The sequence below is a fragment of the Pavona decussata genome, unplaced genomic scaffold, assembly GCF_977016875.1.
Source record: "Pavona decussata unplaced genomic scaffold, jaPavDecu1.1 SCAFFOLD_254, whole genome shotgun sequence".
In the NCBI taxonomy this organism is placed as follows: Eukaryota; Metazoa; Cnidaria; class Anthozoa; order Scleractinia; family Agariciidae; genus Pavona; species Pavona decussata.
Window position 1 is genome coordinate 6,620,338 of NW_028145657.1, and position 12,163 is coordinate 6,632,500.

The following is a 12,163-nucleotide window of genomic DNA, read 5'->3' on the forward strand; positions in this document are numbered from 1 at the left end:
TTATACGAGAATGAAATTTCTTAAAGAATAAGCCTGTTGTCATTAACGACATTGTTTTGTCTGTTCGTCAAGGAAGATCTATCGCTTATCTTAAGAGTTTGTATTCTTGAAATTTTTTCTTTACAAAGCAATAAACGTTTCTTTTCCCATAACCCAAGTAATCATTAATCACTCCAGATAGCCACTTTTAATTTGGACGATGCCTTAATTCATGAATTTTAATATACTCGTTAAATATTGTATTGGAGTACGGGGTGACTGAAGTCTGAGAGAGGAGAACTGATGTAGCTAATTTCCCCACTGTTTGATATAAATAAATATGAATAAAATTCGTAATTTTTCGTTCCAAAATGGTTAAAGAATTATCAGTAATTTAATTTCACGTACTTTTTTTCACCCTAAACTGTAATGATTTAGGTCTACATTTCCGCTGAATATTTTTTTGTGCTGTAAAAGGAAAATCGTTTGAGTGTGTCAGGAATTATTTCATTTTATCAATGATCCCGTACTGTTGCACTACTCTAAAAATATAAGAAAAAACCATACAAACTCCATGAGAGGTTAAGGGAATTTTTGTTTAAAACATTGCGAATTAAAGTGAAAATTCGCATTGTGTGATCCAATAGTCCTGAAGTCCAGTCCATCTCTTTAGTTCCAGATTTTATACAGGTCTCAATTTAATACTGCTAATTTATCATTGGTATGTTAAAGCCGAGAGCACCGTCTCCTGATTTCAGTCTAAGTCAGGTCTGGCAAAGGAGGGACAGCTACAGCCACAGAAGCGATATCTATTACATAAGAGCTAACATTTTCATCTTAAACAAACAATCCACCAAGGTATGTATGAAGGACGATTTTGATTTGTTGTTTTATTCTAAAAAAACATTCGGTTTTTCTAGAAAACGTACTTCTCACACGCATATTGTTTGCTTTATTGTTTCAACTCTAGCATAAAATTAACCGTGTTAGTTGGCATTGAAACGTTTGCCACAAGGCAGTGAATAAAAAGTCAGCATTATCAGAAGATAGAGTTTTTGTGACTTTTTTTTTAATCTTCTTGTGAAATAATGAAGAAAAAATATTCAAATCGAGCTTTAAAGCAAGGATCTCTAAGGGTGTCGAAGTCTTAAATGCGAACGGCCATTGGAGTGAAAAAACTAATGAATAATTGAGGAAAACCCTAAAATTGGATCAAAACAAAATGCCGGTTTTGGTGAAATACAGGTGTTATGCGGTGAAATCACAAGCTGAGTTTACTAACGTCAGTGGCTGATATATAACTTGCCGTAAATGAAAGCAAACACGATTTTCGCATTTCATTTTAAGGTGTTAAAATTTACATTATTCTAACACTTTAGTTTTAACGCCAAACCAAGAATGATCCTAAACCAGTGTGTCGGGTTCGTCTTTAAAATTATTTTTCTGACGTATCTATATATATATATATATATTTTACTTCACAGAAAATTGGCTCTATGTTTGTCTACAGCGTATGATAATTCGCCGATTTATACACGTTTTATGGTTTAAGAAATTTACGCCCTTTTCTTCTGTATTTAAATGACAGCAAACAAAATGATAACCTAGTCAAAACAATAGATACAAAATCAAACAAAATAGATTTATTCATTTTAGAATCAATTACTTTGACAATTCCTCAAGCGACCTTCTAAAGATATAACGTACTACATTTTCTTCGAGTAGGCCAATTAGGCTTGTTAACGCTAGAAAATTTATCACTAATGTTTTTAAAGTTGGCACTGATGCTATCGAGATCGAAAACTATCGAGATATGCAAATGCAAATTGCAATTCGTTTCGCGTTTTTATTTCTTTTGATGTTAAATTCGGTGTTTTGTGGAGCCAAACGTCTGCCTTCTTCGCTGAATAATATGTTAAAGTATTGTTACATTAATAGCCGTTTGTAGTTGGTTATTGTTCATTGTCACCCTTGTAGTCATGCAATATATCATGTCCTGACTGAGACTTGCCGCGGACAACTACATTTGAATTTCGCTTACACCGTCTCTTCTGGGTGTTCTTCATTTTATTTACTACAACTATTTGAATGAAAAACTATTTAAAAATGAAAGCGTTAAGTACCTCGGGAACTCCACTTTGGCGGCGTTCAAACATTTAACAGTAAGTTCAATTCATTCAGTTAATTTAACTGTAGAGCTTTCCATACCAATGAAAGCAATATAAATAATAATACGGTTGAAGCATCTGATCTAAACTCTCTCATTTTAGGTTACATTTGACTGTTCTTTATGGTCTAATTTATTTCTTGGATTTCCGTTGCGTCTTATGCAACTCAAATCACAGATAAGGATCAGATTTACGTTCATATTCAATGGCTTTGAAGCCATTCAACTCTACCTTTTGTTTCTGTAGCTATTGGGAGAATCGCCAGTTTTGTGGAGCTTTCGAGAATTGTATTCAAAGCCACTAATATCGACGTATGATATTGTCTATTACGCGGGTTCTGCTATTGTAATGCAGTACTAGGGTTTGAAAAAACAGTTTTATTAAAACAGTTTTATTATAATTTGCCTCCAGAAAAAACATCTCCCGTAGCTAGTTGATTTTATGAACAAGATCAAAAGGAGCCGAGTACCTGGGGCAACCGATGTGTAAGGGAGATTAAATTTTCTAAAGAAACTTTGGACTGTGTGGGCGGAGAAGTGGAAACTTGTACTTAGTTTTGTCAACTGAGAGATCCGAGAGCTGACGTTTTGAGCGTTAGCTCTTCGTCAGAGTGAATTAAGGAATTGTGGGTTGTGTGCGTTTTTTTTTAAGCGAGCAGCGAACCTACGCTATTAGAGAGTTTTACGCTCACGGCAAACGGCAGAAATGAACACGTGACCATGTTTACTCTATATTTGCCGCTCGCTGTTCTCAGTTTCTCAGTAAAATTGAGTATTTTTGCGCTAGTGTCAAAGGACAGAATTATTTTGCACTATTACCATCTGTGTACTAATTTTTTTTTTCAAGAAAACATAAACGCGAACCTTGCCGTTCGTCGTAAACGCGATTCTTAATCTCTCTATTAACGTAAAAAAAAAAACAAGAATAAATTAGTCGAATAAAAAGACGATTGCCTTGGCAGTTGGGAGATTTTGTCAGAAGTGAAATTTTTGTGTTGATATATGGCAATTTACTAATTTTGTGATATAGAAGTTATATCATATGGCGGAAAAACTAAAACAATTTTCAAAATTATTCTGATTTCGACCAATTTATAAAGATGTTATCCTGTCGGTCGAAGGCACGGAAGATTTAACGCATGGTGATTGATTCAGGTGGAAGATAAGTTTTATCTCAAACCATATTGATGTAAGCCTACGGAGTCATCCGAGATATTAGATATCAAAATATTGAGGTATTTGTCCGGAATTTTTTCTAATTCGAAGCTTAGCGGGTGAACCAATGTTTGAACAACTTTTTTGTAAATGACATTAACTATCCTTGGCTGATTGAATTGCCGGTAATCGGAAGTCCGCGTAAATCACACTAACGACTCAAATCGTTCATTTTATCAATAAAATGCCTAATTTAAGCACTCAAACGCTCTTGAAAATCTCTCCTATGTAACCTTTATCAACGCATGACATTTATTTCTCAATTAGCAGAGGCCTTGATGAATATAACGGGTCATTGAGAGTCAAGTGAATCAGGCGAACATTTTGAATCATTAGCAGTTGAGATTCCTCCTTTGTAAAGGATAATCCAGTCTTGTCCCTTAAGGAGTTTTTCTCTCGTGTGTTTATTTAAAATGGAGGAAACGATCGTTTACCGTGATAACAAACTGACAGCAAAGTATTGAAAAACAAAAAAACTGATAAATGATTGGTTGGGTAATGGTAATGAACATCGTTGGCGCTCTGGTGATAAAAGTGCGATCGCAAAACATAAAACTTGACACTGCTTTTTGTTCTGATGCACAAGCTGATCTCTCAGGTTGGTAACAATAACTCAATTTACTAAGCTTTCACTTGCTTTAGTCTCACATTTTAGGCGATAATAAGCGTGGGTGACGGGTCTAAATGAGAAAACGGCTGTGTGTTGTCATTCCGGACTTAATGGTTGGCGCATTTCTCGGTTTGACGCTTACGATGTTTAGTTTCGACAACAACAGGGTTTAATTCTTTTTTGCTTTATGTGGCTTAATTAATTTTCTTTAGGAAAATTTCGTAAACTCCTTTGTGTTTGTCAGTGAGACTTTGTCAATGCTTTTGTTAGCTGGGTGCCATTGCCACCAAAGTAAGCCAAACAATTTTCCCCTTGAGAAAAACACGTCCTGCAGTGTCCCTTTGATGTAAAATATTCCTTTCTGTATACCGTATAGTTTGCTTCCATTAGGATTTTTTAGCACTCAATGAATCTTTTTTACTCAAATTCGATTTCATTACGTTTATCTGCGGGACTTGAGGCACCGAACAAGGAAATTAATAATGTAGTGCTAACATATCGCGGTGTTTTCACATATGGTTTGGCGATTATTGAAAGGGACGAATAAGGTGACCTAGGTTTTAATATCTACAAGATCAGATTCTTAACAAGATGATAATTAAATAAGGAGAATTTTTTTGCATTCCCCAAATTGACAAGCTGGGATCCTTCTAAAAATGACCGACTTTTTTCCTTCAGGCAGCTAAATTTCGCAAAAATTTTTATAATCTTAAAAGATTTAAGTTAAACCTTTACTAATTCAGTAGCTATCGATGACCAAATATATCTAAGAAAAATGACGTGTTTTCAAACAATATCGCTCAGTTTCTCATGTGTGCCTTGCAAGTTGTGGGGGGCCATTCATTATCATAATAATCAAGATATTGAACCATACTTTTGTACCGGAATTACAGTATTTCTGTTCTCTCTTAATACACTCAGCACACGGTACAGCTTCTTGCAAACCACCCATTTTCTAAAAAAAAAAAAAAACGTTTTATTCCTTGCTGCCAGTGGCCCCTAACACGTTTTTGAAATGGGAAGAGAACTGGGAGCCTTGTCAATTGATAGCTGTCTGTTATCGTCGTTATGGATTTCAGCTAGAGGAGTTACACAACAAGTGTAACTAGCTGTAAAACTAGAACAGCAGATCGCGGAACAGCGGAACCTGCGGAACCAGCGACTAAAAGTGTCTTTTTCTTCTGCACAACTAACCTTATTTAAGTTCCTTTTTGCATTTTGAAATAATCAACGCCAATATCGAATTCTCGTGGTTTTTCTTTTTCTGGTGGGAGCCAGTTTCTCGCGGTTACTGGAATGGAGATCGTTTATGTTCGAATAAATGAGATATCTCACAATGCTTCGCAAACTAAGTTTGGATCAGATCTCCTGTTCATTCCTTTACCACTTGTTCGCTCGATTTTCTCGCATTTGCTATTTACCGATTTTTTTTTATCAGGACACAATAAGAGTCGCACTATATATGATTCCGTGACAAATGTAATTTCGGCAAGTCCTAGTTAGAAAAAGTGGTTAATGGCACCACTAAAACCTATATTATGCTCGCTACACGCGTCACTTTGAGATTTAAATGATAAATTAGAACAAATAACACATTCGAATCTTATCCGTGTGAATCGTGGAGCGGATTTCAACTGAGTCGTCGTAAAACCAAAACGAAAGTAGCAATAATTAACTGTGGTCATTCACAACAGACGTAAACTGCACAATGAGCCAATCAGAATTCGAAACAAATACGCACCGTAACCGGCGGTCAAACGCGCCGGGAAAACGATTGCCTTTTATTGGTTGAGAAAGTGGTGCGAGTTTTGCCAACAAATTACCGATCGTAGTAGACCGAAGAAAACGCAAAATTACTTCCGACTGTTAACAGAAAACTGATATCCTATCTGCTCGTTTCTAAACTGAATTCTGTAGCTTCCAAAAATTACCACTGTAGTTATCTTCTATTGTTTTGCTAGAAAATAAGATTTACTCCACTTGTTCTTGGTTATCGCAAGGCCGCCGGGAAAATTAAAAGACGGCACCCGGATTTGGAGGATATAGAGCTTAATAGCAAAAGACAGGGCAATGCGAACGTGTCAATAAATTAAATCAAAAGATATTACACTTAAACACAAAAAATCTCACCAACTTAAAGACAACAATGCCGCCGTCCATTCTGACAATGGTGCATTGTTTCGTGAGTTAAAAAACAATTTATTCGTTTAAGTGTTATGTAATTGACTCCGACGTATGTGCCAACAATTCGCTGAATAAGGCATTGTTGTCTCGACAATATATGTAAAGAAGTTTAAATCTAACATTCGGCGGGCTTTACCGTCACTAGCTTCAGCGAGCTGTCGGTATTTTCCAGTTCCGATTTACGACACAAATAAACAAAACTTCATTTGTCAAAGTAATATCAATACTGATAGAGAGAAAGCGCACATAATTTCTTAATCGCAGCACCCGTGTTCTAATTTTGATTAAAATTTGGAAAAATTAAGCTAACAATGTGTATACAACAACGTTAATCCCTAAAGCCATTTGCATTTGACAAACATGCTTATCTCAAGCTTATGATCGCTTATGAGTCGAGGCGTTAATAGTGACTGAGTTTCGTTAAGGATCTCATTGATACCTGGAACGTTTGTTATTTCATCGCAGGAAGAAAGATGAACAATTCTACGGTTTCCCAAAGAAGGCCAGCACAAGCTTCGCTCTCCAGCCTCGAAGCTTCCCTTTGGGGGACATTGTACGGTGTTATATCAATTCTTATAATGATAGCAAACATCGTGTCCATCGCCGCCTTCATGAAAACAAAGCCTCGTCGGAAGCATACGCACTACTTCCTCATAAATCTATCCATTGCTGATCTCATGGTGGGCGCCATTTCAGTCCCTCTCTTCGTCTCATACCTTGTGGACCCCACGATATGGCGTCAGAGCTTGGCGCTACCGATGATTCATTCATCAGTCGATATTCTTTCGGGACTGGCCTCGGTATTCACTCTAGCAATCGTGTCTGTGGAAAGACTCGTGGCTGTATCAATTCCTTTCAAGTTCAGAATGATCCCGAGGAAGGCCTACTTCGCTTGCATTGCTGCCACGTGGCTCTTAGCCGCATGCATCGCTGCTCTAAGCATCGCCTTTTACTTGCAAGTTGTAAAAGAAGCCTTCTACACGGTGGTGATCCTGTCTCTGTCACTGTCGTTGGTCGTCGCCTGCTTCGCCTACATATCCATCATTTTCAAAATAAATCAGAAAAATAACAGCGCCAAAGGCAACAAGGACATGAAAGTTGAACGCCGACTAAGCATAACGCTGCTTTGTATTACCGCCATCTTCGTTTTCTCGTGGCTTCCATTTGAACTCGTCTTCATTTTAGTGCACTTCTGTAAAACGTGCTCGTTTTCCGTCAATACTGTTTTCTTCATCAAGGCGTTGCATTACAGCAACTCTTTTATGAACACAGCCGTGTACTCGTTCAGGATTCCGGAGTTCAAAGAAGCTATCGTGGAGCTATTTCGTCGACCCTCATCGCGCGCGGAAGGCAACGATGTGCTGTTGCAAGATTTCACTTGCGATAGCACTACCTCAGTGACTCGGCTGAATCATAACACATTGCTTAATTCCAATGATGGTATGTGGGCATCACCTGTTGTTAGTCCAACACTTAATGGCCGTTAACTTTTAATCAGCAAATTAAGGCCCGTTTAAACGGTTTCAACATTCGGTTCAACATGCGTTCAACACTTTGTTGAACCAAATGTTTGGTGCGGGTTTGAACAGGTCGTACAACTTTGTTGAAAGCCCAAAAAAGCTGAAAGCTTGTTTAAAGCGCGTTTAATTGAATTTAAATCGGTTTAAACTTTCATTTAACGTCCACACGATACATCCTTTGTTCTTGAAAATGTTGGATGGTGTTGAAGCCGTTTGAACACTCCGTTCAACATTTGTCAAACATTTGCCCAACACCCGTTCAACCAAGGCTTTTCGTGTTGAACGAATGTTGGTTAAATGCTGAAGCCGTTCAAACAGGCATTTACTGTCATGCTTCAGTATACATAACTATCCCTTTTCCGTGCATGTTAAACTGCTATGTCATCAAGTTGGATTTTCACTTTGAAACTGTTGGTAAATACATTTGCCTGTACATCAATGAGGCCCAAACACAGTCCCCCAGTTTTTTTTTTAATGCCTTTTTTTGTATATAGCAGAAATTAATTAACAAGTATCTTTAGCTAACGATGGTTAAAATGCAAACCAATCCTTAATCTTTGGAAAGTGGGCGCGACTCTTTAAAGTTCTTCCGTTGTTCCTTTGATATAACTGGTATAACGTGATCTCGGCTTTCATTGTTAATTCTTTATTAACGGTTAGCGAGCCCCGTTGGTGGTCTACTGAAGACGTAATGCAAATTTATAAGATCTTTGACGAGAAAGTTAAAAATATGAATGACATTGTCCCTTTAAACAATTATCGTAAGAAGGTTATCGGAAATACGAGCAGTTTCTCTCTTCACGATGTCAGGCGAAGGTGAGAATTTAAGAGTTATGGCGTGGAGTTAGAGTAAAGCCAGGATCTTCAATTCAAGATTTTTGAAGGCCAAAGAACTGAATAATTCAGGATTTTGGCGTTCCAAAATCTTGAACTAACTCTTAGTCTTAACTCTAAGTAAATAACCCCCGCGCTCTCTGTAAAGCATTGTATTATTAAACAGCCGCTTGTCCTGATGTTGTACTTTTATAAAGAAATTGAAAGCAAATGTGCGAGCTGACATACATAGGGCCGGATGGCTGCACTTAAGTGTATCCAAAAAAAGACGCTACCCCCCCCCCCCCCCTCCCCCTGCATACTGTATCTGTTCATTTATGCGTCCGTGCTATTTGACATTACTAGATTATTCAGTCACCAAGATCGATTTTATACCGTACGAAATTCCAAGCATAAAGCCGGCTACATGTTTCAATCCTACTATTCGGAGCAGGTAAGGAAAACATTCAGCTTTCAGCCACATGGATCTCGCTCCTGCTTCCCGTTCATTGGATGTGTTTCGGGCTATACGTTTTCCTGTCCAGCTCTTTCCGGGCAATAATAGCTTAATTAGTAGTTTGTAAGATAATAATCTAGATAATCCTAAGGCTATTTTTAATTTAGGCTCGATTTCCGCCGCTCTCTTGAGTCCGTCTTTGTGGCGGGCTCGTTTCCTGAACCGCGGCTGAAATCGAGCCTATTTTTAATTAAGCATCACATTAAGTAAAGGACAAGAAAATTCCGGAAAATTATTAGCTCCAAAGTGCGTGTTGTTAAATCGAAAAGATCCCTGTTAACAGAGAAATTCGTTGGTGTTTGCACTCCACACCATTCTCCAATTCTCCTAGCGCCTCAGAAGGACAACTTCGTGGTAAGTCTCAGAGAGATTCTGAGAAGTTTCAGAAGCTCAGCTTTTGATAATACTTGTAGGCTTTGTAAACCAACGAAACTTTACATAAGCAATCATGAAATATAAGGCTAGCTGTTCTATAGCATCCTGCATATTGAAGAGCTTCTGAAATAGCCAATTTTCAAGGCAAATGCGATAATACATATAGAAATCATAAAAACAAAATTGGTATAAAGTTGTTTAGTGATCCCTCTTCAACAAAATCCATATGCTAACAAATCAGCTCCGGCAATTATCTTGCCTGTAAAACAGCAAAATGTAGGCACAGGTAGGAGTTTTGTAAACGGTAGTTATTGTTTCGCGCACTTTTCTCTTGAGAGCTTTCAAATTCACTGCCGGGATACGAAGAAAGTTCCCCGGATGTGTCGTGGCATTCTACGCAATGGACTGAGTACGTATTAATACGGCAGTAATATTAAAGCCTACGTCTGTGGCTCATAAGGCTGATAAGGCAGGAATGAGATGCACTTTTTTTCTGTTAAGCACAGCACAGCAAAGTGTAGTACAGTACCGGTGCAGTACACGGCAGCACAGCACAGCACAGCACAGCACAGCACACCTCGTACAAGGCAGTGCAGTACATATATCTTATTCGATGGTTTTACATAAAGCACACGTGGATATTTTGCGAGTTGCGTAGTATTTTTCCGAGCCCCGGGTCGAGGAAAAATACGAACAATCGAATATAAGAGATTTATTATTCCGCTACAAAAAAGATTTTGTTATTTTGGCTTTTCTTTTCTAGAAAACACACCCAGCATTATGTTTTTGTCAATCAGTTTCGGCGTGTACGAATGACGTAAACAACACAGAAAGCTAGTGAAATATCTTTGTCCGTATTCGCTCTGTTGTAAACTGGTCAAACCAGTACACTATAGTGAATTACGGTCTTGTATTTGCGCGTTCTCTTGACCTTATTTGGTGGAATGACAATTATAGTGGAATAATAAGTCAGTACAGTACAGTGCAGTGCAAAACAGTGCAGTAAAGTACAGTAATATGCATAGCAAGCAATTATATAAAAAAAGTCAGATTATTCGCATTTTGCAAAGTTTGCATCCGAATACACTAATGAACTAACAGTCTCGTCTCTTTTAATCACTTTGATCGTTTCAATTATTTGTGGACATTAATATACAATGTAGCACTAGCGTAATTACGACTCTGACTGGCTTTATGGCTGGCAAGTTGAAGGCGTGACCTTTTTTACTTTTCCTCTGAGACCTTGTTCGAAATCCAACCACTGGATTACATTCCCATTTCCCAAGAAGCAAGACTCAGACAACGCACTAATACTTTTCTGTGAAAGAGGATAATCCCAAATGTTGAGATTCGTCAGAACACCGCCAACAAAGCCTTTTTTGAATGCACCACATACTTCTTCTTGGTTCTGCCCCAAAACGAAACAGCCTCCAGCTTTGATCACGTGACCTTTTCGTAAGGGCTTACCAAAGGACTTCAAACTTCCGTCCTTGTAACAATTCCAGGAACCAGTTTCGGCTTCCCACGTAACACAAATGTGATGCCAGTTGCCGTCGGCTGCGGAGATCCCTGTTTGGCTGCGTAAAGTGTAGAACAATCAAGGTGAATTTTCTTTACGCTTTTTAAGTAACCACGACCCACGTAACGAACCCTGCCAAAATACGCATTGTGCGGCAGATAAAATGCCATAGTGCGAGTATTGGTTTCATCGGGTTTTCATAAACGTTTTTTGCATGGACGAAAGACCATAGTTAGTAGAGGGGACTGGTTATGAAACCCGACAAACTTCAAAGGACCATCTCTTTGTTATAATTTTCGCGTGGTCACGTGATATTGACCGTGCACACAAAATCCAAGATGGCGTCCGGAGTATCGTGACTGAGAGTGAAGTTGTAGTTTATTTTGAAGATTTTGCGCTTCGACTGCTTCGATTCGACAAGTGTTTACGTCAAAAGTGTCTATTAATCACAATGCCTGGCGACAACTGCGCTGTGTTTGACTGTGGGAGCTGTAGAAGGACAAAAGGAATCGGTCCCCTCTACTAACTATGGAAAGACTTTCTAAATAAAGTAAATTTACTTGAGGGCAGTTTTTAACCATTTTGGGCCTGAAGGGCGGTCGTAACACCAAATTTAACCTAGGAAGTGATAACTCACTAAAATGGCCTCAAATCAGCACAAAATAGCAAACAGACAATAGGTAATACACCTCAGTAGCAAGGTATGTCATATTTATTAAGAACTTTCCAGTATTTGTACCTTCAGTCTAAACTCGATCGTAAATATTCCCATACGAACTCTCATATTCGCGCCGTGACCGCTATTACGCAAGATGATCATCGCTCACAGCTTCAGCTTGAGCCGCCTGTGAATGGAATCGTTCGCAGTGATTGACTGAACCGAAAGGCAGACAGAAGCCTAAGAAATAGGTACAGCAAAGCCGTTACAACTGTTTATTTTAAAGGAATCACTACATACCTAGTTGCTTTACCTCCAATCTTGATGCGAAAATTCTTCGGGTTGATTATTTCAATTTCACTGTTACCGTTATCAGTCCGGTAACTCAATAGAGTCCCTGTAACTGGTCGTGAACTTCTTAATTTCATCCAAAAACAAATCGTCAGTGCCATAAGTGTACGGTTTGGCCTGCCTCTCAGCATAACTGTAGTGCTGTTATCCGTAGGTTTTGGGAAATCAAGGGCATAATCTAAATTTAGGAAGGAAACAGTAGATGCAAGTGTTTGCTTTGATCTAAAGAAGAATTAAAGTTCTTTATAATGAGAT

General features: G+C 38.3%; 2 protein-coding genes across 2 annotated transcripts in view; one reads left to right on the top strand and one right to left on the bottom strand.

The window, feature by feature from the left end:
- The first annotated feature begins 718 nt into the window (after nucleotides 1-718).
- Nucleotides 719-10,480, top strand: LOC146456842 (tachykinin-like peptides receptor 99D). Its single transcript, XM_085092894.1, has 2 exons — nucleotides 719-837; nucleotides 6,621-10,480. Exon 2 carries the CDS (start codon nucleotides 6,629-6,631, stop codon nucleotides 7,640-7,642), a length of 1,014 nt encoding a protein of 337 aa, XP_084949020.1. The 5' UTR covers nucleotides 719-837; nucleotides 6,621-6,628; the 3' UTR covers nucleotides 7,643-10,480.
- Nucleotides 10,481-10,572: 92 nt separating this feature from the next.
- The window catches only part of LOC146456843 (neuronal pentraxin-2-like), an 8,001-nt gene continuing 6,410 nt past the window's right edge, over nucleotides 10,573-12,163 (bottom strand). Inside the window, exons 2-3 of the mRNA XM_085092906.1 lie at nucleotides 11,858-12,086; nucleotides 10,573-10,957 (exon numbers count right to left, since the gene is read on the bottom strand). Of these exons, the coding sequence (XP_084949032.1) occupies nucleotides 10,573-10,957; nucleotides 11,858-12,039 (567 nt within the window). The 5' untranslated portion in view covers nucleotides 12,040-12,086. The remainder of the gene's footprint in view (nucleotides 10,958-11,857; nucleotides 12,087-12,163) is intronic.